The sequence below is a fragment of the Ochotona princeps genome, chromosome 32 (genome assembly GCF_030435755.1).
Source record: "Ochotona princeps isolate mOchPri1 chromosome 32, mOchPri1.hap1, whole genome shotgun sequence".
NCBI lineage: Eukaryota > Metazoa > Chordata > Mammalia > Lagomorpha > Ochotonidae > Ochotona > Ochotona princeps.
Genome location: NC_080863.1, coordinates 7,097,125 through 7,123,619, shown reverse-complemented (window position 1 = coordinate 7,123,619; position 26,495 = coordinate 7,097,125). Strand labels below are relative to the sequence as shown.

Sequence of the window (26,495 nt, the reverse complement as noted above, 5' to 3'; positions counted from 1 at the left end):
AAGCTGTTGCCATCGGGAACCACAGGACAGAGGAAGACCCCTGGAACAACTCTCTTTCTCCTGGGGATGGGGGTCCTCGGCGGAGCACTCCCTCCCCCACTCCCAGGAGGGGGGTGCATCCCAGGGCACGGCGGGGCTGGAAACCACCAGTGCTAAGGAGCAGAGATGGGGAGAAGGGAAAAGGCGGCGCGCGCAGTCGCTCGCAACAGAATCTGGCCAGAAAAGTTCCCTGCAGAAGACACAGCTTCCTCGCCGGCTGCTTTCTCTCGGGACCAGGGATCCCCGGGATGAAGGTTTCTCGGGGAATCCTCGCCAAGGACCGCAAGCAGCCGCAAGCGGCGGCCACCAGCGGCAGCCAAAACTTCAGTACGCAAAGTCCCCCAAACTTCCCCTCCCTATATCCCTCGCTCTTTTGTTCCCCCACTGCATTGCCAACCAGGCAGCTCCCGGCTTCCCACACTGGACTGTCCTCCCCCCACCCAACCCCAGACCCTAAAGCAGCCTGCGCCCCCGCCCGCCTGCGGTGCGCGCCGGCCCAGCGAGCCCCGGACAACGGAGGGGGGGAGGGGGGAACCCCAGCGCTGGCGCTCACCCGCCTTGCAGGGGTCTTTGTAGTTGAGAGGCTCCGGGTCGTCGTCTTCCCCCAGGTCATAGGTGTAGTCGGCCAAGTCCAGGGGCCGGCCGGGGCGCGCGAGCAGCAGCAGCAACAGCAGCAGCGCGAGTGGCAGCGGCGGGCGGGCCACGCCAGGCATGCTGGCGGCGCGGGGCGCGCGGGGTGCGCGCGGGGTCAGTGGGTCGCCCGGCGCGGGAGGCGACTGACGGCCGGCAGGCAAGGCAAGGCAAGGCAAGGCAAGGCAGGCAGGCAAGGGAGGTGCTCCCCCCGAGCGGCGGGCTCGCTCGCTCGCTTGCTCCCCCCGCTTCCCTCCGCTCGCCTCCCTCCTTCCTGTCTCCCGCCCCCCGCGCGCGCCGGCCGGCCGCGCTCGCCCTCGGCCGCGGCCCCGCAACCTCACCGTCCCTTGCCTTCTCTTCCCTTCCTTTCCCTTCCCTTCTTCGCTGCCTTTCTTTCTCGCTCCCCTCCCCCTGCCCCTCTCCGGCTTTTTAGGGAAATGAGCTCGCTGGAGGGCGGGTTCTCGCCCGAGCTCGGCCCCTCCACCTCGGGGCCGGGCCAGGCCCGGGCCGGGCTGCACGCCAGCCGGGGGCGGAGGCGAGCGAGCCGCGCGCGCCAACCCTGGAGGGGGGCTCCGGCCGCTCCGGGGGCCTAAGGGCCGGGGATCCGGGGAGGCCGGGGAACCGGAGGGGCGCGCACGGCTCGGCCAGCTCCCGGGCAGGGGCCCTCTAGCGGCAGCTCCCCACGGCCCCGGGACCCGGCCCTCGCGGAGGCGGGCGACACGCTGTCAGGGCGCTCGCCTGCTGGCTCTTCCCCTGGCCTCGGTCCCTGTGCCTCGGGCCGCGTCGCCCTGTGTGGCTCCCTTCCCGGACCCGCGCGCTCCCTCGCGTCTCGCCATCCCTCCCGGAGACACCACTGGGGGGCGCCTGGCGCCCGTGGATGGCTCCCGGGTCGCGTCCCCATTCGGCCCCCTTTTGCCCCGCCGGGGTGGACCCCATTCCTCCCACCCCGAGCTCTCGGCTCTGCGCCCTGGCTCCACCGAAGCACTCCTCCTTCCCCTAGGCCAGACCACGCGCACGGAGTCGGAAGAAGACAAAAGTCAGAACCCACGGTGATGTTTCACCTCAGACTGCTTTAATATCTTGTGGTAGGGGGTCCCCGGCCGTGGGGGACTGCCTCTCTCCGCTGCCCACTCCCCACCTCTCCCTGCCCGTTGCTCCAGGCCGGGCCCCTGTGGTGGCGGGCTCTGCTCCGGGCTCCCTCCAGGCGCTTCTGGGCTTCCCCTGTGGGGACAAAAGCACTGTGGTGACTCTCCCGAAAGAGCGAAGGAGCGGGACTGGAGGTAGAGGAGGGGTCTCGCACGTGTGGCTGTGAGCCGGGGGTCCCTAGGACACGAACTCACCTGCAGTCCAAGGGGGTCTTAGATGGAAATGAGTGGTACATCACCACATAGGGTGCGCATGGCCACACCCAGGAAGGCCAGGTCTGCTCCTCCAGAGGTCGCGGGGCCTGGGGCGCCGGGCCCCCCATCTGGGCCCAGCTGAGAGGCAGGCTCAGCAGGCTTGGCCTAGAAAGAGTAACAGGCTTGGAGTCCCAGGGACCCCAGACTCAGATGCACCTGCAGCCTTTATTATGGGACCTGAGGCCGATGCCCAGCATTGGAGGCCAGCAACTTGGAAGGTGGGGCATGGGATGCAGCAGGGGTGGTAGGGCAGGTGAGCCTGGGGGCGGGGCAGGGGGGGAGATACTGGCCTCTCAGATGCAGTCCCCAGAAGCAGAAGCAGACAGCCCCGCCTCCTTGCACCCACACACCCACCTGGAAGTTCTGGAATTTTCTAGTCAGAGCCTCCAGGCTGGGGATGCTGTCCGGAGCCATCTTCATGAGGTAGCAGCAGGTTCCTGGGCCCGGCTTGTAGGCAATCAGCAGCTGGGTATGGCATGCTACAGAGTTCATATGGGAAGGCCCCTGCCTTGCCCACTGCCTAAGCTGGAATGGGCACCCCCCCCCCGGGAGGCCAAAGGACTGGGGGGTAGGGAGAGCCAGGTGTAATGAGTTCGCAGCTGGTGACCCCAGTCTGGGCCTGGGTACCCTCCCCCTCTCAACCCTGGGGTCAGGAGATGCAGGCCGACCCACCTGCTGGTAATCATAGGTGACCACGCCAGTGGAGCCAATGGAGAAGGTGGCCGTGGTGCCCCCACGCTGGCTCAGGGCCACATGCTGCTGGGCCTCTGGTGCCCCCATGCTCATCTCTAGCACCTGTAGGAGGCCAGAAGACATTCTCGTGGTGCCTCTCCCCACTCCAGTGCCTGTGGGCCCCTTAGTTCTCAGAGGGCTCCCAAGGTGGGGGGACATCACGCCCTACACACACACTCCACCCCCCGCCTCCCTCGTCCCTCATTGTCCCCTTCATCCCTCCCAGAACCAGCCCCCTCACCATCTCCGTGTGCTTCTGGCTCATGTGGAGCCCCATGAGCAGGGCCCCAACGATCACCACGACCACCAGGACCACCACCACGACCACAATGAGAAGACGCTTCAGGTGCAGAGGGCAGCAAGGGATGCCGAAGCGGCCCCGGGGCGCTGCCGAGTAGTCCTGCCCAGAGGGGACAGCTGAGTCCTGTGCCAGCTGGACAGGCCCCCTCCCTCCCACACGCACACACATACACAGGCTCAGAGGGATGACTGGCCACCACCGCAAAGGGCAGAGGAGGCTTCCTGGAAGAAACAGCCTGAGTTCCAACCCCCAGGAGCCTAGAGCAAGGCCCAAGTCTACAGGCACCTAAGTTCCGTGCTCGTTCTTCTAGAGCCCCAGCCCACAGCCACAGCCAGCCAGGGTCCCATGAGTGCCACGGCTAGCCCAGGCTCTCCATGCCTCCATGGCTTCATCTGCACTTCCCTCCCCTTCTGCCAGGCCAGCCTCTTCTCTGAATCCACCTGTCATCTCTCCAGGACCCACTAAGTACTCAACGGCTCCTCTGACCTACTTTCTAACAACTCTATTTTTTGTTTTTTAAGACGGAGAGACAGGGAAGAAGGAGGGAGCTGGAGAATTAAAAAAAGAGAGAGCGAGCGAGAGACACAGAGAGAGAGATCTTCTATCCACTGTTTCTCTTCCCAGTGGCCCTAGACTGGCTATGCCAGGCTGAAACCAGGAGCCTAGAACCCCATCCAGGGCTTCCACGTGAGACCCGAGCCCTTGGACCACCTTCTGCTGCTCTTCCAGGTGCATTTGCAGGGTAGCTAGGCCTGGGTGGAGAAGTGGAGCAGCCAGGACTTGAACCAGCTTGGATACAGGATGCCAGACTCACAGGTGGCAGCTCAGCCTGCTGTGCCACAATGCTGCCAGCTTCCCAGCCCTGTCTACTGACCAATTCCTAGGGCAGCTGGCATTTCTTTATATTGCAATGATTGGACCCGTATCCTTCTCCCCCAGGGGTTCTGTCTCAGGGATTCCTGGGGTCCCCTGTCCTAACTGAACATAGTCACAGGTTGGCTGAGCAAACTGATGTGGAAGAGGCCGCAGTTCTGGGGGAGGGTGGGAGAGGCAGGATTCTACACACACACACACACACCTTGCTCACACTCACCGGTGGGCTCTCCATCAAGACCTCTTTGCTGCCCACATCCATCCTGCTGCGGGTTCTCTCCTGCCTTACCTCCCGGGGCTGCCGAGGGCCTTATATGTGCTCCTGGGAAGAGAGAGCAGAGGTGAAGGGCCAGGTCCTCGCCACCGGCCAGCCAAGTCCTTGGCTTTGAAGTTTGTTTGTTCCTCACCCTCCAGAGCCAAGGCCCCGATAAGCCAGCTGCAACAGCAGCCCCACCGGCAGTCCAGAGGACCCTTGGCCCCTGCACGGGACTCTTCTTGACCCCAACTGAGCAGACCTGCCCCTCAGCCCTTGGCACCAGTCCCCACAGGAGTTTCCTGGCCTCTGCCCACCCTTGTTGCTGGCAGCTGCCCCAGAAGGATTTCTAGGGGGTGAGTTTGATGGGGGCTGGCAGACCCCCCCAAAGACCTCTGTTGAGGCCAGAGGGAGGACTGTGACATCAGACATGCATTTTCTCTGGGAGACCTGGAAGGTTCTTCCACCTTGCCCTGGCCTCATCCCACACATCTCCTACCTGACCTCCGACTGGCCCTCTTCCCCAGCCATGCTTTTCCAAGTTCGGAAACTCTGTCCCCACTGGTGGGAAACTCTTACTCAACGTGTGCCGTCCTTGCTTTGCGGGATGGCAGGTTCTATGCCTGACCCTGCGTTCCAGCTCCTGAGGCAAGCTCGCTCGGGGCTGGGTGTGGTGACTGGCTGGCTCCCAGCCTCCCTGTGCCTGCTCGCTGGCCCCAGGCTGCCTGCTCTGCGGGGCTCCACGGCCCACTGTCTCCCTGCTCTTATGTGCCCCCAAGAGGATTCCTTACCCCATCACTGTCCCCCTGGTCCTTCTTGTCCTACTCCTCCCCACAAAGCTCTGTCTGTATTTGACTCTCACATTGGCAGGTGGCTTCGAGGTTGGCACCACCTTTTCCTCTTGCCACTCTCCCTTCATTTGTGGTCATGGTCTGACTTGGCAGCTTTTGCAAATGTGTCCATCGGGGCCCTACATCACCACCCACCTCCCAACCTAGCCCCTTTGTCACCACTCCATGCCGATCCCTTGCCCTGGCTCCTTCACATTTTGGCCCCGCTCCTGGGTCATTAGCTGGGCCCATTCCCCAGCCCTGGCACAAGGACCCTCTCTCTCCATGTTGCATAACTATACAGGCATGAGAGGAGGAAGGAAATGTTTGTTCCCACAACCTTCCTCAGTCCCCCACCCCACAATCTGCTCCCTTTTAATATTTGCCCAAGCCATCAGCAGCCAGAGGGAGTGGCCCCAGCTGACTGGGGCAGGGGGCAGGGAGGAAACAGCATCACCCTGTCAGCACAGCCTGAGCTGTGGGCAGGTGCCAGATGTAGGAGACGACTCAGCCGCAGTGCCCACCCCTGCCGGCTCCCCAGAGCCCCCTCCACCCAGTCGTCCTGGCAACGCCAGGATCAATGGCTGACTCACTGGTGCTGGAGCTGAGCCAGGTGGGCAGCCGGCCAGGCGGGGGGGAGAGCCGCCAAAGGGAACAGCAAGCACCTTGGGGTCCTTCTGGGCATCTCTGGCAGGGGGCAGGGGGCAGCATTGTCCAGCAGTTTGGGGGCTTGGTCCGAGCAGGGACCAATATGAACTTTCTTGGAAGGCCTCTGCCCTCTGCAGCCTCCCCTGCCGACTACCTACCCTTGGGCTGAAGTTCTTGCAAGCTGTATGGCTTTTTAAATTGTTTTCCTGTTGTTTGTTTCAAGATTTATTTATTTTTTAATTGGGAAAGCAGATTTACACAGAGAAAGACAGAAAGATCTTCCATCTGCTGGTTCACTTCCCAAATGGCAGCAACAGCCAGAACCGAACCGATCCCAAGCCAGAAGCCAGGAGCTTCTTCTGGGTCTCCCACGTAGGTGCAGGGTCCTAAGGCTTTGGGCCGTCCTCTGCTGCTTTCCCAGGCCACAAGCAGGGAGCTGGATGGCAAGTGGAGCAGGTGGGACATGAACCCATGCCCATATGGGAGCCCAGCGTGTGCAAGGTGAGGATTTAGTCACTGAGCCATCATGCCCCGCCCTTTCTTTTCCTTACTAAACAGAGTCAGAGATCTTCCATTCACTGGTTCACACTCCACAAATTTTGCCACGATAGCTGGGGTTGGGCCCAGCTATGAAGTTAGGAACTGCAAACTTAAACATGGACTTCCCATGTGGATGTCGGGGACCCAAGCACCTGACCCATCACTCGCTGCCTCCTAGGGTGCACACTAGCAGGCAGCTGGATCCCAAACAGTCTCTGGGACTCAAACGGCCACACTCTGATGAGGGATGTAGGACATCGTAGGTAGGTAACATCTTTAGTAACTACCCTGCCAATCGCTGACTCTCTTAAAAACACTCTGCTACCCTCGTATTTCACAGGTGAAGTTCAGATGTTGGCACCCACCTGTTAGAGGTCTGCAACCTTAGGGAACCTTGAAGGGGATGGGGCCCCCCACCCTGACCAGCCCCTACCGCAGCTGTTTCAATCAAACATGCTGACTTTGCTGGGTCTTATGTTTTCTGTATCTTGATGCTGGCCCAGAATGAGTCACTTTGCTTCTCGAGGCCTCCGCGTGTCCATCTGTGACATGGGACTACTGTCCATCTTGCTGATCTGTGATGAGGACCCAGTGACACTATGTGTACGCCAGTCCGCTTGGCAGCATGCCTGATGTCATCGTCTCCACCCCCTAGAGCTGGGCACAGTCCCTTGGACTGCTCTGTTTGGCCTGTCCCTGGGTTCTCCCAGGAAGTGTGTGGGACAGAGTCCCATGATAGCCACCCCTTCTGTGTGTGTCTCCTCTGGTCCTCCCCGCCCTCCTCTCCCCAACCCAGCCCCTCAGCTGCAGAGAACTCACAACTCACTCTTTCCTTTGTGTGCTGGGCAGAGCTGTGCCAGGGGACGGTGGGGACAGCTGCTCAGCTGCCCTAGCCACCCTTACCCCTGCCCCCACCACCGCCTGCCTACTACTTCCCTCCCCTCCGGGCTGGCGTGGGGAAGGCTGCACAAACAGCTGGATGGGCAGTGCCCACTGGGCCTCCCGGGCCAGGGGCATCCCTTACTGGGAGGATGTGAATCTCTGCCCAGGCCTGAGAGGTCCCAGTTTCTGGGGCCAGCTGGGCATGCATCTCAAGCTAGAGGGCTTGGCCCCACGGACTGAGGTTAGAACGGCACAGTACTAGACACACAAGAGGCTATTACCCCACTCCATCAGGATCCCCTTGCCCTTTGAGCCCCCAGGACTGTCATCCTCCCCCGCTGCGGCCCCCAACACGCCCCTTCCTCCCAGTAGTAATCCAGGAAAGAGCAGCTTTCTCAAAGGCTTTGGTTCCAGAACCCCTTGGCAACTCTAACATGTGTCGAAGATGTTTCTCTGTAGGTTTCTAGTTAGGAATATTGACTGCTTTAATATTTATCAAGGGATTTTAAAATATTTATTTAAGATCATTAATAGAGGCTTACATAGTGGTTAAGCCTCTGCTTGCAGTACCAGGGTCCCACATGGGCACCGGTTCGTATCCCAGCTGCTCCACTTCCCATCCAGCTTACTGCTTAAAGCTTCAAAAAGCAGTGGAAGATGGTCCAAGGCCTTGGGACCCTGCACCCATGTGGGAGACCCAGAAGAAGCTCCTGGCTCCTGGCTTCAGATCAGCTCAGCTCTGGCCATTGTGGCCATTTGGGGAGTGAAAATTAAATGGAAGATCTTTCTCTCTCTCTCTCTCTTTTTTTTTAAAGATTTTTTTATTTTTTATTGGAAAGTCAGATATACAGAGAGGAGGAGAAACAGAAAGGAAGATCATCCATCTGATGATTCACTCCCCAAGCAGCCTAAACGGCCAGATCTGAGCCTATTCAAAGTCAGGAGCCAGGAGCCTCTTCCAAGTCTCCCATGCCAGTGCAGGATCCCAAGGCTTTGGGCTGTACTCAACTGCTTTCCCAGCCACAAGCAGAGAGTTGGATGGGAAATGAAGCTGCCAGGATTAGAACCGGCGCCCATATGGGATGCCGGCGAATTCAAGGTGAGGACTTCAGCAGCTAGGCCACCGCGCTGGACCCAGATCTTTCATACACACACACACACACACATTCTGTGGCTTCTGGAAATTTCCAGCGCACTGCTGGGATGGCACCTGGGCCAAAAGGACAACTTCTCAACATTTAGAGGACCATTGCTGGACCTCAAGGACTTCCCGGAAGCTTAGCAAGAATCCCTAGGGCCTCTGGGGGCCTGCACTCCCAAGACCTTAGTGTGAAAAGACAGCTGCCGCCAAAACCTCCACAACCTTATCTGTGAAAGGGGCTCCTGCCACCCGCCCCTAAAGGTCAAGGCCAGCGGCTGTGACAGCAGGCATTGCTCCTGGCCCCTCATGGGACAGCTCAGGTTTTCTCGTTTTTTTTTTTTTTTAAGATTTATTTGTTTTTATTAGGAAGTCAGATATACAGAGAGGAGGAGAGACAGAGAGGAAGATCTTCCCTCTGTTGATTCATTCCCTGGGTGGCAGCAACGGCCAGAGCTGTGCCTGTCTGAAGTCAGAAGCCTCTTCCGGGTCTCCCACGCGGGTGCAGGGTCCCAAGGCTTTGGCCTGTCCTCCACTGCTTTCCCAGGCCACTAGCAAGGAGCTGGATGGGAAGCAGGGCTGCCGGGATTAGAACTGATGCCCATATGAGATGCCGGTGCGTGCAAAGTGAGGAATTTAGCCGCTAGGCTACCGTGCCTGGCCCAATCATTTCTTAAACAAAGGACTAGACTCCAAAGGAGGCCAGCCCCATCCCCACTCCGGCCCCCAGCCCCACTAGGCAGTAGCTGTGTAGTGAGGAATGTTCCCGAATCCCACACATTCCCGCTGCAACCCCAAGTGGCTACATCCCCCATTCATCTGGGCAGACACAAAGACCTGTTCTGTTGGGGAGCTGTGGAGATGCGTGAATTCCCTTGTAACCGCCCCCCACACACACACACCCGCGCGCACGGTCAAACAGGGTGCACACCCTTGTGCTTATAAGCTAGCCAGCTAACCATGGTATACATATGGCACTCACAACATTCCCTGGACTCAACCAAGACCTACCCCGCAGACACAGGTGTGCACAGTCAGGCCTGAGCCACGTGGGCACACTCCTGCACCGCGTACCGCGCCCTGACTGCCAAGGCACAAGCAGATGGCCTAAAGATGGGTTGGCCCCAAAGGGCACACAGCAGCTGCGGCAGCCGTGGCTAGGGCGCCACTACCACGTCCTCTGGCGACTCCCAGGCCCCGGGCCTGCCCCTCTCCGCCCCCGCGCGCGCCCGCGCCGCCGCCGGCGCCGCCACGCCACGCTGCAGTCAGCGTCCACCCCACCCGTTCAGACCTGAGGCTTGCAGCTCCCGGCTCCCGCGCATCCCTTCTGAGCCGCTGGCGCCGGCGCGCAGGACTGAGCAAGGGACGGAGGACCGCAGCCGGCGCGGCCGGAGTAGGGGGAAGGCAGAAGCAGCCAACTCTGCGCAGCCCGCGGGCGGGCCCCTAGCTGCGGCAGCGGCTGCAGGCTGGCTGTCCGGAGTGGCCCTGCTCGCGGGGGAACGGTGGGACAGACAGCAGGAGAGAGTGCTTGCAGACCGCAAGCGGCATGGTGCGGCTGCGGACCCCACAGGGCCCCGCAGCGCAGGGGCTGCTGGCGCTGTCCGTGCTGAGCCTGTGCCTAATGATCCAAGTCAGTGCCAAGAGACCCCCCAAGACTCCCCCCTGCCCGCCCAGCTGCTCCTGCACCAGGGACACAGCCTTCTGCGTGGACTCCAAGGCCGTGCCCAGGAGCCTGCCCTCCGAGGTCATCTCCCTGTGAGTGTCCCCTTGGTTGGGGCGGGGGTAAGGGGTGGGGGAAGAGGTGCCAGAGGAAGGCAGGAACCCCATCTTCCTGGGTGAAGTGCCTGGGTGAGGGTGGGAGCGCTTAGGGGCTCACAGGGAGTTAGTTCTGCATTGGAGCAGATGCGGTGGCCAAGACCAGGGGAAGGGGGCCCAGACCCATGGTGGCCATTACAGAGACCTACTGTGTGGCAGGCATGTCCCCTGGTAGTGAAACTGGGGTGTTTACATGAACCTCTGGGTCCCTGCCTGTGATGTCACTCCAAGGCCAAGAAAGGCCCCTTGTCGTCGGAGGGAGAGGAGGAGGAGGAGGGAGAACGGGCAGCAAGGCGGGCAGAGAGGGGGCGGGGGTGCTGGACAAGTGCCTTTCTCCATAGCACTGCATGGGAGCCAGCTGCTCAGGGCAGCCAGTGGGTGCTTGCAGCCAGCTCCTCCAAGACCCCCACTGCCCCTTGCTCAAGAGGCTTAGGGAGCTGGCCAGAGTCGCTTCTCCCTCCTTGACAGCACTCTGTGGGTACATGGATGGTGCTGAAGGTACCAGTAAGAGAAGCACCTTTGGGGGTTACTGCTCCTCCAGGGGGTCCGTTGCCCGGGGAGGGCAGAGGCAGGGCTGGTGAGTACAGAAGCCGCTGCCCTCAGCTGCCCCCCACAACCCTGCAGGCTCTCTTCCCCCACCCCAGTACTGATTCCAATATCCCCCTCTCAGGACCCTGGTGAACGCAGCCTTCTCCGAGATCCAGGAGGGAGCTTTCTCCCATCTACCGCTGCTGCAGTTCCTGTATGGACACAGAGCCAGCCAGGCGAAGGCTACTGCAGGGGCGGGTGGGGTGGGGAGAGGCTGGGGAGCAAGCCAGGGCCCGGGGTGTGTGTGTGTGTGTGTGTGTGTGTGTGTCGGGGGGCAATTGGAGAGGGAGATGGTGGAGGTGTCCTTACTTTGGCTTTGGAGGGTGGAGCAGCCTGTCAGGAGGGGTGGGGGCAGGGCTGGAGACTAAGAGCCAGGAACTTGGACTGTGCCCAAGCCCAGAAGGGGGCATGTGGGCCATGGAATGAGCTTCTCAGGGCACCCAAGGGAGTTGCGTGCAATAGCTTGGGCCATGCCAGAGATGAGGGAGAGGCATCTCAAAGACAACCACCCCCCCAACCACTCTCCCCACACGACCCCAGGGACCATGGAAAGGGAGAGAAGGCAGGAGGTTCTCTTGGGGTAAGGGTGGGGGAGACAGGAAACACCAGACATATATGGGAGAGGCTTGCCCCCTGCCCATCTTCAGGAGCAAGCACGGAGCCTGGGAATTGGCGTGTGGCCTGCCAGCTCCTGGGGAGGGCAGGGATGCTCTGGGTCTGTCCAGCCAGGCCTTGTGGTATCCCCTGCCCTGTGGGGCGGTTTGAGGAGGAGGTGAAGCAGCAGGCTGAGGCTTGGGGCCTGGGACAGGTCCTTGGCAGCTACCTGATATTCCACCTCTGTCTCCCCAGGTTGCTCAACTCCAACAAGTTCACGCTGATTGGAGACAACGCCTTCTCAGGACTGTCCCACCTACAGTACCTGTGCGTGGGAGGGAGGGGAGGGGTGCCTGGAGCAGAGAGCACGGGCCTGGGGGAGCACTGGGCGGGGGGAGGAGCGAGGGAGGGTCACTGAGCACTCCCCCTGAGCCCTCTGACCTTGGTACCCACACAGCGGAGGGTACCATCCCAGGGCCAGCAGCCTTTCAGCAACACGGGTTGGACCCCAGGCTGGGGCTCAGGGTGAAATCTGCTCCAGGCTCCTGGAGGAATTTGGAGGGGGGATCCCTGAGGTTCCAACTGCTCTCCCCACAGCTTCATTGAAAACAATGACATCTGGGCCCTGTCAAAGTTCACCTTCAGAGGGCTGAAATCCTTGACCCACCTGTGAGTACCGGCTTGGCCCCAGAGGCCTCTGTTGGGTGGCCTTGGCCTCGGGCACCATGTCTGAGTGATCCAGTAACCCAGGATGGGGCCGGTCTGTCTCTTTCTCTCTCTTTTTAATTTTTATTTTTCATGATCAGGGTGGGAAGGATCGAGGGTTGGGGGAAAGTAGATGAGACCGTTTTTTCCAAATTTTCTTTTTCTTCTTCCTGTATCTCAGGGAAGGGGGTGGATAAGGGGAGAAGCCACACACAGCCTCCCAACCGCTCCAGCACCCAGGGATGGGGTGCCCATATCAACCCAGGATCCCCAATGTGGAGCATGCTCCAAGGGTTCTGCTTACGTGGAGTTTCTTCTGGGTCTTCCACATGGTTTTGATACTTCTGAAATGCTGTCGATCTCACTGACCTAAGAATGAGGAAACCCTTGCACTGTCCATTGGCTGGCGTAGTCGGCCCTAGGGTCTCCATTCACCCAGATATTTGCTGTCATCGCTTGGTTGGGTAGTTGTCCAGTTTGTTCTGCCCTCCCTTGGTGGTCTCTCTTGCAGTTCGCTGGCCAACAACAACCTGCAAACACTCCCAAGAGACATCTTTCGACCCCTGGACATCCTGAGCGACTTGTAAGGCCTGAGTCCAGCAGGCCCCAGAAGGAGAGGGGTGGGGAGTCAGAAGCGGGGTGACCCTAAGACCTGATGAGGGAGGGAGGGCTTGGAGTGGGGCTGTTTAGTGGCATTGGGATCAAGTAAGCTGTGTACCTGAGCTGAATCTATAGGCAAGACACAAAGCACGGCTACAATCCTTCGTCCTTATCTGGTTGAGAAAAAGAAGTCTCCCAGAGGGTGGATGGATGTTTTGGAGGAAAGGCAATGCATTGTGTAGTTCCGGGCACTGTGTAGAAGACTCTTGACCAAAGCAACAGATAGGCCAAGCCTCTGTCCGTGGGGCTGTGCCTCCCTCTCCCCATCCAGGGACCTGAGGGGTAACTCCCTGAACTGTGACTGCAAGGTGAAGTGGCTGGTGGAGTGGCTGGCACACACCAATACCACCGTGGCCCCCATCTACTGCGCCAGCCCACCCCGCTTCCAGGAGCAGAAGGTGCAGGACCTGCCGTTGCGGGAGTTTGACTGTATCACCACGGGTAGGAGGAGCCCCGTCGCTCCCCCCACCCTCACCCCTGTTCTCACCTGGAAACTGCCCCCCAGTTGCACCCCACCCCCAGCAGGATCCTCCCTCCCTCCCTTCCCCGATCTTTGGGAGCACCTGCTCCAGGCACCTCTCCTCCTGGTCTCTACAGATTTCGTGTTGTATCAGACCCTGCCCTTCCCCGCCGTCTCGGCCGAGCCCTTCCTGTACTCCAGCGACCTCTATGTGGCCGTGGCCCAGCCAGGTGCCAGCGCTTGCACTGTCCTGAAGTGGGACTATGTTGAAAGGCAGCTTCGCGACTACGATAGGATCCCAGGTACCTATGTCTTATGTGACGGTGTTGACCCTAGCTTGGTAGGGGTGGTAGTGAGTGAGGGGTGGTACTGAAGGAGCCTGGCTCCGGTGTTCAGGTTAATCAGCTTGTTGAAAAGCTCAAGTAGCTGGTGTTATGACTAAAGATTCAGAGTTCAGGGGAGGTTTATATTTGGTCCCGCCTCCTGGGAGGCAGGGGCAGAGCTGACGCTCAGAAAGACAATTGGGTGTGAGACAGAAAGTTATGAGTTTGATTGAGTGGTGCTGGGCAGGTGCAGAGCCCAGCATTGGAGGGGACCCGTTTCCTTCTCTCACGGGGTGGGACAGCTGCCAGCTATTCTGACCACGCCTGCCTCTCTGTCTGCTGTCCCGGCAGCCCCATCGGCTGTGCACTGCAAACCGATGGTGGTGGACGGCCAGCTGTACATGGTGGTGGCCCAGCTGTTTGGTGGCTCCTACATCTACCACTGGGACCCCAACACTACGCGCTTCACGAAGCTGCAGGACATCGACCCACAGCGCGTGCGGAAGCCCAACGACCTAGAGGCCTTCCGCATCGACGGCGACTGGTACTTCGCCGTGGCCGACAGCTCCAAGGCGGGCGCCACCAGCCTCTACCGCTGGCACCAGAATGGCTTCTACTCCCACCAGGCCCTGCACCCCTGGCACCGGGACACCGACCTAGAGTTTGTGGATGGTGAGGGCAAGCCGCGGCTCATCGTGTCCAGCAGCTCCCAGGCGCCTGTCATCTACCAGTGGAGCCGCAGCCAGAAACAGTTTGTGGCCCAGGGGGAGGTGAGCCAGGTGCCCGACGCCCAGGCTGTGAAGCACTTCCGTGTGGGCCGCGACAGCTACCTGTGTCTCAGTCGCTACATCGGAGACTCCAAGATCCTGCGTTGGGAAGGCACTCGCTTCTCAGAAGTTCAGGCCCTGCCCTCCCGGGGCTCGCTGGCTTTGCAGCCCTTCCTGGTGGGCGGCCGCCGCTACCTGGCGTTGGGCAGCGACTTCTCCTTCACCCAGATCTACCAGTGGGATGAGGGGCGGCAGAAATTCGTACGTTTCCAGGAGCTTGCTGTGCAGGCCCCCCGGGCCTTCTGTTATATGCCCGCTGGAGATGCCCAGTTGCTCCTGGCCCCCAGCTTCAAGGGACAGACGCTGGTATACCGACACGTGGTGGTGGATCTCAGTGCCTAATGGGGTGGGAAAAGGGACAGAAAACCGGCAGGTACATCCCAGGTGGAGGAGATACTGCATAGCCACTACATCTGTGCCCTCAACGTGCACACACACACACACACACACACACACACGTGAGGACTGGCCCGAGGCAGCGGGCATCATCCTGCAATCAACACCATGCTTTCACACACGTACCCCGGGCACAGCCAAACCCCCAGTGCGTGCACACTCCTGGAGGTGGGCTGCCTGTGCCCCTCCCCCTACATCTGCTGGCTCCTCCTGGTTCCCCTCCCTTCCTGCTCCCTGTCCCCACCACCAGGCATATGAGCTGTAAGGGGGTTGGGAAGATGCGCTGGGCGGGGACAGGGCAGCCTTTCCTATTGGTGCTCTAGGTGTGGCTCACCTGCTCAGCTCCACGTGGCAGCCCCCAGCCGCCTGCGTCATGCTTCTAGACAAACTTACAGGCCTCTGCCCCGCTTATTCCCACATACGTAGTCGCCGGCACATTCCCACATGCTCGCCCATGCACCGTCTCCACAGCTCGGAGCACATGTGCGGGTCGGCTGCTGCCCATGGGCTCGTCCTGGAGGGGGAAGGGAGGATCCTCCCCTGCTCAGCCCTGTAGCTGCTCAGGATGGCAAGGGCTGTACCAGCTTGTGCTTCCCCTCCCCACTCCTGGGAGCAAAGCCCCCTGGCCCCAAAGCAATAATTGTCACAGTGATTAGCCATGACATTGGGCTGTCTCTCCTTGTTACCCCTGGAGCTACTGGCTATGACGCTGAGCCCCAGCCCACCATGGACTTGACCCCATCTGGAAAAAAAAAACAACAACCCTGTATACGTTTCCTTCCTCCTCAGGCTCACACTACGCCCCTGTCCTCCCAGCCCCACCCCGATCAGGCCACCTCATCTCTGGGACGAGAACCCCGAGCTGTGATGACTCCTTGGGTAACCTGCAAGCACCTGAGCCACCTATGCAGGTGCAGGGGGAGCGGGTCTGGCTACAGCGGGTCTGGGGCCACAGCTTGGTTCAAGGCCAAAGACACACCCAGCCCTGCCAGGAGCCTGTGGATGGGGCGTGTGGGAGCCAGGCATCTGCTGCCCCCTGCCGAGGGCTGGGGTGCACTGCCCTGGATGACAGCCTGGACCAGAAGGAGCAGGGGGGCTCCGAGTGTAGGATACCCAGAGCCACTGGTGTGGGGTGGGGGCGTGGCAATGCTGTGACTCACCTGCTTCCAATAAAAAGCTCCACCCCCTTGCTGGCTTTCAGGCGTCCTCCAGCTGCACACAGCGGCCCCCTAGCTTCCAGGCCCCCCTCCTCCTCCTGGCTTCCTTCCCTTTTTGGGGGAGAGGGCGCCCCCCTCCTCCAGCTACCAAGGCTGGCTGGTGATGGGGTTGGGAGTTCACAGACATGGCGCTCAGGTGCTGAGACCCTGTAACACGTCTTCACCACCTGGGCTGACTCACTGTCTCCCGTTCCCCTCCCGCCATCACCGCAGTGTCCCTGGAGACTTCCCTGTCATCTGAGTCTGTTGTAAGAGGTCACGTCCGATCAGGACAGCCAAGGCCAACCGGGCAGTCTCTTGTCTCAACCTGCCCTCACTGTCTGCAGGTGGGGCTTCTGGGCAGGAGTTGTGTCTCAGGGCCCAGCTTGCTCCTCCAGCCCATCTGGCACATGCGAGAGTTCCCGAGGAAGCTCTTGGTTCCTAGCTTCAGATCAGCTCAACGCCAGCCACAGCCATCTGGGGGCGTGAACCAGTGAATGGAATACCTGGAGTATGCAGAGCAAGGATTTAGCCACTGAGCCATTGTGCTGGGCCCCCCATACAAAGATTTTTGGAAGACCACCCTGTGTGAGTCATATCTGTGCCCGGGAAGGGGTCTTACGGAAAGCACACATGCACTGGGTGGCACAGTGGGGACTCCACTCTGGTCCCTGTCCATCCACCACAAGGACTGGAGCAAAGGGACGGTTTTGCTGTCTCAGTGTGCTGCAGTGAAAGGGTCAGGGTCAGGACAAGGGAAGGATAGCCCCTCTGGCTGGTCACTTCCACTTCTCTGAGCCTGCAGGGACCCCTCCCACCACCTGTCACCTAGTGAGCACGTAGGAACAGGCAGGGGAGATGAGAGCTGGGGGAACCGGTCCAGAGCTCCGGGAGTCACACCGTGGACCTATCACGCAGCAGGTCTGGCACGTGTGGCTGTGGACTTGGGCTGTCCCTTCACCTGGTGTGAGTGTTCAAGGCCAGTCGGTGTAACCTCAACCCTGCTTCTGCCAGCTCCCCAGCTCCTAACACAGAAGCCCATGTGTTGGTCTTAGTCTCCTCATCTCTACAATCGGTACATCCTGACACCTGGCAGAGACATGAGATTGGAGTGTGTTAAATACATTTGAAGCCCTCAGATTAACGCAATCTGGGCCCAGCACGGTGGCTTAATGACTAAATCTTCACCTTGCATGTGCCAAGATCCCATACAGGTGCCAGTTCATGTCCTGCTTGCTCCACTTCCCTTCCAGCTCCCTGCTTCAAGCCTGGCAAAGCAATCGAGAGCGGCCCAAAGCCGTGGGACCCTGCATCCATGTGGGAGACCTGGTAGAAGCTCCTGGCTCCTGGCTTTGGATTAGCTCAGCTCTGGCTGTTGCAGCACTTGAGGGAGTGAACCAGCAAATGGAAGATCTTTCTTTCTGTCTTTCCTTCTCTCTGTAAATCTGCCTTTCCAATAAGAATAATTGAATCTTTTCTTAAAAGTCAGATATACAGAGAGGAGGAGAGACAGAGAGGAAGATCTTCTGTTCATTGACTCATTCCCCAAGTAGCCACAATGGCTGGAGCTGTGCTGATCCAAAGCCAGGAGCCCAGAGCCTCTTCTGGGCCTCCGCCGTGAGAGCAGGATCCCAAGGTTTTGGGCTGTCCTCCACTGCTTTCCCAGGCCACAAGCAGGGAGCTGGATGGGAAGTGGAGCCGCCGGGACCAGAACTGGCGCCCATATGGAATCCTGGTGCGTGGAAAGCGAGGACTTTATCTGTTAGGCTACTGCACCAGGCCCCAAAATAAATAAATCTTAACAAAACAAAACAATGATACTGTATGTGAGCAGGCAGGTGCTGTGGCATAACAGATGGGGCTGCCGCTGTAGTGCGGGCATTTCATGTGGAGTCCCTGGCTGTTCCGATTCCAGTCCAGCTCCCTGGGACAGCAGTGGAAGTTGGCCTGTGCATGACCCTTCTTGTGGGTAAAAGGTAGCCATGTCTTCCTCTCTTGCTCCTTAAAGTGGGAACCAGGCCCAGCTTCTGTATGTGGCAGAGGTTGCCATCCATAAACAAGAATAGGGGTGGGGAGATACTGCTCTCCTCTGTCCGCCCCACCCCCGATGCCCAGAGTGGGCATGGCCTGCCTGGTCACCTGCCCCGAGGCTTGTCCCTGTGTCCAGACAGCAATCCTGTAGAATGAAGCCACTGAGTCAACAGCTCACGACCAGATAAGATGCGTGGTCCACACCAAGCCACAAAGAGTCCCGGAGGTGATGGTCCCAGGCCGACCTCACACCCTGGACTGTGCAAACAGGGCAGTGGGCCTCTGTGTGAGCCACCACCACAACTGGCCAGCCAGGGCTCAGGGAGAGGGGACACATGCAAGGTCAAGGGTATGAGGCTCCAGGCTCCAGTGCACAGGCAACATTCCACACCCTTGAGCTGGTGCACCTGCCTGCGACAATGCCCCTCCCACAGGACACACTGAGACACCCCCTCTGTGGCTAGGACCCTCCCCCGCACCCCTTCAGTGCAGGGTGGGGGTTGGTGAATGTGCAGGGGAGGGTGGTAAGGGGTGGCAAGGAGGGGGAGACTCAGTTTCCCCTCGGGGCTGGTTTCACTGCCCATTCTCACACCCAGCAATACCATCACATTGTTGATAATAATAATTAAGACCACATAATCACCGTGCTGTTTCTCCCCCGAGAAGCCTCCTCCGCCAGGCTCCCATGGCCCTCTGCAGATGGGTGGGTGTTAACTAGGGCTGTAATAAAAAGTCCCCAGGCCCCAAACAGCTTCGCTCCCACCCCACCCCTGCCCCAGCACCTGCGGCGGGATGGGGAGGGGACACGCTTCTTTCCAATGTCAGAGGCAGCAGCCAAGGCAGTGGAGATGATGTTACAAAGTCTAAGTCCCTAATTCTTGCTTCTAGGTTGGCCAGGCCATGGTGGTTGTGGGCATCTGGGGGAATGAGCCAGCAGATGCAAAATCTTTTCCCCTGTTTTTCTGCCTTTCAAATAAAATGAAAACATTTCTTAAAAGCTAAAATTTGGGGCCCGGCGGCGTGGCCTAGCGCCTAAAGTCCTCGCCTTGAACGCCCTGGGATCCCATATGGGCGCCGGTTCTTATCCCGGCAGCTCCACTTCCCATCCAGCTCCCTGCTTGTGGCCTGGGAAAGCAGTTGAGGACGGCCCAATGCATTGGGACCCTGTACCCGCGTGGGAGACCCGGAAGAGGTTCCTGGTTCCCGGCTTCAGATCGGCATGCACCGGCCATTGTGGTCACTTGGGGAGTGAATCATCGGACAGAGATCTTCCTCTCTGTCTCTCCTCCTCTCTGTATATCTGACTTTCTAATAAAAAATAATCTTTTTAAAAAAACCCTAAGATTTAGGGGCCTAGCTCAGTTACCTTGTGGCTAAATCTTTGCCTTGCGTGTGCCAGGGTCCCATGTGGGCACCAGTTTGTGTCCTGGTTACTCCAGTGTCGCTGTCCTGCAGCGATGTGGACTTGGTGCACAGAGCTGATAATAACATGCGTGGACCCTGACTGATGGTCAAAGCCGGAAGTTTATTAGTGGCATCGGACTTTATACACTGAGGGTCATATAGGATAAGGGTGGAGGTATTGAGTCTAGCAACAAAACCCCTGAACTGTTTCTGTACTCTTGTTTGGAACTCCTTTTGTCTTGTATATTCTACCAAGTGTTCTCACACACATGCTGTCCACTCAACTGTTCTTATACAAACGATATCCAATCAGGTATACAAAAGGTAGCCATTCGGTTGTTCTCATGCAAATATTATCCAATCAACTAATCCTGTGTTCCCTGACCTTCCAGGGTCACAGTGTCCTGCTATACTCCAGTTCTCTGGTTGTGGCCTGGACGGGCAGTGGAGGATGGCCCAAAGCCTTGGGGCCCTGCACCTGTGAGGGGGTTGGAGGGGTGGCTCCTGACTTCAGATGGGCTCGTTTTGGCCATGGCCACTTGGGGAGTGGACCAGTGGAAGAAGGATCTTTCTCTCTGTTTCTCCTTCTCTCTGTGGATCCGCCTTGCAATGAAAATAAATAAAATCTTAAAAAAGAAAAACCACTCTAAAATTTTAAAAAGAGGGGGACATGGAAAGCGGAATTATGAGATAACCCTAGAACAGGCATTTGGCCTGGCTGTGAATTAGAACAGAGTACCCAGTCTAGCTGTGGCTCCTGCTGCCAGCTCCGTGCACATCCCAGCAGGCAGCAGATACCTGCCAATGTCACAGGAGACCTGGACTGGGCTCCCAGCTGGGAGGTGTGAGCTGGCCCAGCCCTGGTCATCCTGGACATTTGATGGGGCTGGCCGTGTCATGCCTTCTCTCGAATAAAACATTCTAAGAAATCCAGGCATGGGCAGGCACTTGGCTGTAGCAGGGGAGTCCTCCCCCAGCTCTCAATGTGCACGCTAGTTTCAGTCCTAGCTGCTCCACTTCCAATCTAGCTTCCTGCAATGGCCGAGGATGGCTTAAGCCCTTGGGCTCCCGCACCTATGTTGGAGACCCAGGGGAAATTCCTGAATCCTGGCTTTGGACTGACTTGGTTCCAGCCGTTGCGATCAATTTGGGAATAAAGCAGAGAGCTTCCATATGGGGGTTCAGCCTCTTAAATGGCACCCCAAGGTGCACACAGAGCAGTGTAGGCCAGAAGTGTGGAACTCCAGCTGGATCTCCCACATGGGTGCAGGAGCTAGGGACTTGGGTTGGGGTCCCCAGGTATCCCAGGCCGCTGAATGGGAAACAGAGCAGCCCGGACCCCCTAACCGGAGCTAAGAAGGTAGCTTAGCCCTTGTAGCCACAGGTAACCTTGGCCAGTCCGATAAGTATCTTTATAAAGCACACACAAACGTCCTACAAAACAGGGGCTTCCTGCTGCTTCTTAGTTCCTAGGGCAGCTAGTCTTGTTCTTGCCTGGACGCAACAGGATAAACTTCCCTAACAGCCGCTCAAACTAACCCAGCCACCCACCTACCCACCACGTGTTTGGTGCTCGCCGGGGACCCTCCCCCCGCCACACACACACACACACACACACACACACACTCATGGCGTGCCAATGCCGTTCCCATTTCACAGAGAGCGGAGGAAAAACCGAGGCGAGAGGGAAGGTGGCTTTCTGACCTGGCTTCCACTCGCCTTCACCTGTGCCACGGACGCCCCTCGCGACCTCCTCAGAGCGCTGCGTCCCTTTAAGAGGCCGTCCCCCGTGCCCGCGCCCGTCCCGCCCCGCGCCTGCGCCGGCCGCGCGAGCCCCGGGGTTGGGCAGCTCACAGTTCCGTGCAACTTTCAAGTTGAGTCGTAAACCCCGCCCCGCAGCCCCGGGCTGCTGGTGGCCGGTGCACCGGACCGCGGTCACCCGCGGGAGCGCAGCGCAGGCGGCCGCCCGCTCCAGCCCCGCGAGGAAGCGCGCCAGCGTCTCCAGCCGAGGCCGCGTTCACCCGGACGGTGGACCGAGGGGCGCGCCCGCCGTCCCCACCCCCCGGAGGCGGCTTCCCGGTCCCCGGGGCCAACCGGCCGAGCGATCGCGATCCGGCTTCCCCTGCGTCTCACAGGCCGAGTTGCTGGACTGCGGACTCCCTCCTGGGTTGGGGAGGGGTCTTCCCCCTTCGTCCCCACAATGGTGTCCTGGATGATCTGTCGCTTGGTGGTGTAAGTATGGCCGTTCTCCGGACCCCCTTTCCGGTCCCCCCCCCCCAGGACCTACTGGGGTGGGAGCTGCTGGGCCGGGAGTTACGCCCTCACACCCCCACCCCCTCCTCGGCGCGCAACGCCAGGGTAACGGACCTGTGGGGCTGCGGGCGGACGCTCGGCCCCGTCCACCTGGCCACCCCCCTGGACCACCAGCGCCCCCCCTGCGCCCACCCGGGCCAGCGCGCACTGCGGGGCAGGTGGCGTGGGATGAAGGCCACAGGGGCCAGCACTGAGTCTGGGCAAAGCACCAGGCGATAGGGCACGTTGTGGGTGGAGCGCAGGTGTCTGCCTCCACGTGAATAATCACATGATCCCATGATTCGCCCCAGTCCCCTGGCCCCAGCCTCCCTCCTTCGACTCCTCAGACAATCCCCCTCCCCGGCTCACTGCAGTCGGACCTCCTGGTCGCCCTGCTAGTGGGCGGGGACAGCCCGGTCGTGGGTGAGCTTGGGGCACCTGTTTGAGCAGCTGGGTCCTGGCTCCGTCCGTGCCCCCATGGGCTGCTGGTGCAGGCCTGCCTGGGCAGGCAGGGGCTGTTTGTAAACAGCGGGGCGGAGAGGTGGCCTCCGGGGCACTGACTCAGGCACCCCTGAGTTGTGCAAGCCAACGGGCCAAGCGGGAAAAACAGGGCCAGCATTGGCACCTCGCTGGCACCCGCCCCCACCCCGTCCAGGAGGGAGGCATCCACCTGGCAGAGCCGGTGCAGTGTGGAACCCCTCCCCCTCCCCGCGGGGGGCTTCTCTTCCAGGCTGGTGTTTGGGATGCTGTACCCGGCTTACGCCTCCTACAAAGCGGTGAAGACCAAGAACATCCGGGAATATGTAGGTACAGGGATGACCTGGGAGTGGGATGGGAGGGCGAGGTAGGGTCTGACTGGCTGCCCCTCCTCCTGCTGCAGAGGCAGAAGCCCCCTGTCTCCCACGGAGGGGTCAAGGCAGGCTGGGAAGGACAGCCAAGCAGCAGGACAGGACTGGGCTGGCCCCGGCGGGCTCTCTGCGCCCGGCCGCCCGCTGACCTCACTGACCGCTGACCTCACTGACCGCTGACCCTTGCACCCACAGGTCCGTTGGATGATGTACTGGATCGTCTTCGCACTCTTCATGGCAACGGAGACTGTCACGGACGTCTTCGTGTCCTGGTCTGTGCGCGGGGCACGGGTGGGGGGCGGAGGTGGCCCACACTCTGCAGGGGTCTTCCCCGACGCCCTAGCTCACCTGCTGCCCACCAGGTTTCCGTTCTACTACGAGATCAAGATGGCCTTCGTGCTGTGGCTGCTGTCGCCGTACACCAAGGGGGCCAGCCTGCTGTACCGCAAATTTGTACATCCGTCCCTCTCTCGCCACGAAAAGGTACTCCCCACCCCCTGGGAAGAATGGAGGGGTATCCTGGAAAAGGGGGTGTGCCAGGCGGGAGGCGTGGCTGCCTGCAGAAGTCAGGACTGTGTACCCAAGCCGCCTCCCCTTCTTCCTCTTTCTGCTTCTCCTCCTCCTGGGTCCGCAGGAGATTGACACGTACATCGTGCAGGCCAAGGAGCGCAGCTATGAGACGGTGCTCAGCTTCGGGAAACGGGGCCTCAACATTGCCGCCTCGGCCGCCGTGCAGGCCGCCACCAAGGTGCCCCCCTACCCCAGCCAGGCAGCACCTTTTGGGCCAGTGGAAGCATGGGGTGGTATCTGCAGCCACACTGCCCCCTCCGCTCGCTGGGTATCATGAGGACCCAGGGCCGGAGAGCTGCCCTGGCCACTTCTGGTTGGGAACTGCTGAAGGTCAGCCCTAGACCCTGACCTAGAGGCCCCCGACTCCCCACAGAGTCAGGGTGCCCTGGCGGGCCGGCTGCGAAGCTTCTCCATGCAGGATCTACGCTCCATCCCCGACGACCCTGCTCCCAGCTATCAGGATCCCCTCTACCTGGAGGAACAGGTCCCCAGCAGGCGGCCACCCATCGGTGAGTGGGCGCAGAGAGAGATGCTGCCCACCCAGACAAAATTGGAATCAAGTGTAAATGCGGGTTTCCTGCCTCCTCTCCCCGTAGGGTACCGGGCCGGGGGCCTGCAGGACAGCGACACCAATGATGATGAGTGCTGGTCGGACACGGAGGTCGCCTCCAAACCACCTGCCCGGCCCAGAGAGAAGCCGCTGAGCCGCAGCCAGAGCCTGCGCACCATCAAGAGAAAGCCACCCCTGCGAGAGGTAGGTGGAGGACAGTGCTAAGGAAGGAGGTGGGGGCTCTGCCAGCCCTCCCCGCCCACACCTCTCATCATGCACCTGTTCTGTCTCTCTCTCTCCTCCCCCCTGCCCAGGGCACCTCCCGCTCCCTGAAGGTCCGCACGAGGAAAAAGACTCTGCCCTCGGACGTGGCCAGCTAGGGTCTGTGGAGGCTGGCCTGGTCTTACCTTATACCTTCCCAGAGGGCACACTTGAAGCTGCCTGCACCCTGGACCCTGCTCCTGCTGCTCCTGAGCTGGCGGTGGCTGCTGACTGCAGGGGGACCCTGCGTCTGGATGCACCCACTGTGTACCAAAGCAAGCCCACCCCGGGGCCTTATTTATTGCCTCTGCCCACAAGGAGTGGGTCCCAAAGTTCCTCCCGCCCCCAAGCTGTGTGCATGCCTTCCGAGGCCTGGCGTGTGTGTGCGTACCATGTGCATGGGTGTCGTGGCTGTGTGACTTGAGTTGGTGAGAGAGGTTCAGCTGGTGGATGTTTTGATAAAATAAATGACATAAAAACCTTACGCATCTCCCACACTTCCTATCACACACGACATTAAATGGAGTGTCTTGGGGGTTTAGGATGAGGGTGCACAGCCTGCTACGGGCACAGCTCCCAGAAACATTAAGGACACACAGGATGAGGGGTTGAGGCTGCAGTCCCCAAGCACCTCCTGGCTATTAGCTGCGCCTTCCTAGCCATGGCCACAAGAGGGCAGCAGCTGCCGGGATCTCGTCTGCCCTCAGCTTCCAGGTCAAGGAGGGCGGTGCTGGGAGACTGGCCAGAGCCGCCGCCCTGCGAAGCCGCCTGCTGTTGGCTGGCTGGCTGGCTGGCTGGCCGCAGGAACCATGCAGAATCCGGCGTGGCCTCCATTGGCCCTCCCTGCCGCTTGTGGTCACTGCTCCTTAGCCTGTGCCATCCGCAGAGCCTCCCCTGTACCGCCTCCTCCTCCCTGCCCTTTTCCCTTCCCCGGGGACCCAGGCTCTTTTGGCCTGGGCTGGCTCCGTGCCTCCCCCTTGCCTGCCCGTGAACTTCTGGGGCCAGCCAGTGCTGGCTCTGGCCCCCACCACCCTTGGACGCTGCAGGGCTGCACGCGGTGCCCAGGGCCGCTCCTCTGAGCCACCCCCACCATGTCTGCTTGTGCCTCTCCCGCTTGGGATTAAGCAAAGAGCCGGAAAAGAAGAAGCTGGGAGGAAGGGTAGCAGGGCTGGTAACCTGGAGTGGCCCGAGGGAGCATGGATTAACTCTTGGCGTGGGGATTATCGGGTTTTACTCGGGGGTGGTACTTGATCTGCTGGGCACCAGAGCTCAGCTGTGTCCTGCCGCGGCATTCCCTGGCGTGCCTGGTGCCATGGATTCTCGGCCAGTGTCTGCCAGCCCCCCCCACCCCCAACCAGGATGAGCCAACCCCAGAGGGATGGAAACACTGCCAGTGACCAGCTCCCTGGAGCGAGGACCACCACACAGCCAGCAGTCCTCCGAGCCCCCCGCGCCCGAATGCGTTTCCTAACCCAGCAGACAAACCGGAAAACGCGGGCACACAAGGTACAAATGATGTGCTCAGGATGGCACAGCTCCTGAGAGGGCAAATCAGGCTCTGCAACAGGCAGCCTGCCTCGGGCTCACGCACGTAATCGCTTTGCAGGACCAAAGCAAACAAGCCGTTTCTTGCCCAGGAGGCAGAGAAGCAGCGCACCTTGCAGGGTACATGCTCCGTGTGCCCTGGTGCCAGGCGCTTCACACGGAGACGATCTCCCTGGAATCCTCCCACCCAGACAGATGGGTAGAGGCCGAGTCCATTTTATGGATGCAACAAACTGAGGCCTGCTGGGCCGCCATGACTTGTCCACGGTCGGCACTACCTAGGACGCAGGAATGCAAGGCCCCAGAGTTGACTTGGAGTCTGAGGTTGTTGGGGGACTTCCTGTACCCCTCATTCCACTGAAGACAGTGCACAGAGGGCAGCAAGGTGGTCCTGGGCCCCTTGGCAGCGTTGGCGGTGCTGGTCTGTGTGGGTCTTCCTCCCCACCCAGCTCTGTGGTCTCAGGGCCCCACACAGACATCGGCTGCCCCTGGAAGTCAGCTACAGGTACTTCCACCTTTGCAGCCACTGGTGCCTCGGCCTGGTGCCATGCCCCTGCTAGCAGCGACCACAGCTCATTCCGTCTCGGCTTGGAACTTGGGGTTGCACCGCAGTGCCATTGGGGAGCATGCGCATTGCCTTGGTTACCCCCACTGACTTCCAGGCCTGGTTAACACAGCTGCCACCACAGGGCCAGCACAGTCCCTAAGAAGCCCCGAGGAGAGCAACCCTGAGCTCCTGCAGGAGAGGACCATGTAGCCTTGTGCATGGCGGGGCTTTGTGGCCTGCACTGCCCGGGACACCCCCCCCCCCGCAACTGCCAAGCCTTGAGAATGCCCTGGGTCTGGTCAGTGGCTGACTGCAGCTGTCCAGGTGCCAAGACATCCTGTGGCCAGAGGGGAAGGAGCGAGGACAAGTCCAAGTGCAGGGGGCATCTCTGGCCAAGTGGACATATAATCCTGAGGTTCCGGGGCACTTGATGCTTGTCTGGGTGTCAGTGGGCTTCCTTCCCAACCCCCACTGCCAACATCCTCCATGGGGACCCAACTTCTGCCCAGCACCATCTAGACAGGATTCCTTGGTATGATAGGTCCCTGTGCCATGTCCAACCTGGGCAGGATTAGGGCTCAGTATCAGGGTGGGAGTGGAGGCATCTGAGGCTACCC

General features: G+C 60.1%; 4 protein-coding genes across 6 annotated transcripts in view; 2 read left to right on the top strand and 2 right to left on the bottom strand.

Annotated features, from left to right (window-relative positions):
* Positions 1 to 873, bottom strand: part of BMP1 (bone morphogenetic protein 1) — a 36,890-nt gene extending 36,017 nt beyond the window's left edge. Inside the window, exon 1 of one of the 3 annotated variants that reach the window (XM_058657517.1) lies at positions 593 to 873. In XM_058657517.1, coding sequence (XP_058513500.1) covers positions 593 to 752 — 160 coding nt within the window. In that variant the 5' untranslated portion in view covers positions 753 to 873. The remainder of the gene's footprint in view (positions 1 to 592) is intronic. The other 2 variants (XM_004591375.2, XM_058657514.1) reach the window with 2 other exon arrangements.
* Positions 874 to 1,724: 851 nt separating this feature from the next.
* SFTPC (surfactant protein C) lies at positions 1,725 to 14,274 on the bottom strand. Its single transcript, XM_004591455.3, has 7 exons — positions 14,242 to 14,274; positions 4,196 to 4,297; positions 3,043 to 3,201; positions 2,742 to 2,864; positions 2,424 to 2,534; positions 2,010 to 2,174; positions 1,725 to 1,890 (listed from the first exon to the last, which is right to left on the bottom strand). Exons 2-6 carry the CDS (start codon positions 4,235 to 4,237, stop codon positions 2,028 to 2,030), a joined length of 582 nt encoding a protein of 193 aa, XP_004591512.1. The 5' UTR covers positions 4,238 to 4,297; positions 14,242 to 14,274; the 3' UTR covers positions 1,725 to 1,890; positions 2,010 to 2,027.
* Positions 9,142 to 14,654, top strand: LGI3 (leucine rich repeat LGI family member 3). Its single transcript, XM_004591377.4, has 8 exons — positions 9,142 to 10,021; positions 10,752 to 10,823; positions 11,519 to 11,590; positions 11,861 to 11,932; positions 12,480 to 12,551; positions 12,900 to 13,069; positions 13,226 to 13,390; positions 13,763 to 14,654. The coding sequence occupies exons 1-8, from the start codon at positions 9,813 to 9,815 to the stop codon at positions 14,578 to 14,580; spliced, it is 1,650 nt and encodes a 549-aa protein (XP_004591434.2). The 5' UTR covers positions 9,142 to 9,812; the 3' UTR covers positions 14,581 to 14,654.
* Positions 14,655 to 21,065: 6,411 nt separating this feature from the next.
* On the top strand, positions 21,066 to 24,045 carry REEP4 (receptor accessory protein 4). The gene is made up of 8 exons (XM_004591456.2): positions 21,066 to 21,497; positions 22,288 to 22,360; positions 22,601 to 22,677; positions 22,768 to 22,888; positions 23,040 to 23,153; positions 23,349 to 23,484; positions 23,572 to 23,729; positions 23,840 to 24,045. Exons 1-8 carry the CDS (start codon positions 21,466 to 21,468, stop codon positions 23,903 to 23,905), a joined length of 777 nt encoding a protein of 258 aa, XP_004591513.1. The 5' UTR covers positions 21,066 to 21,465; the 3' UTR covers positions 23,906 to 24,045.
* The last annotated feature ends 2,450 nt before the right edge of the window (positions 24,046 to 26,495 follow it).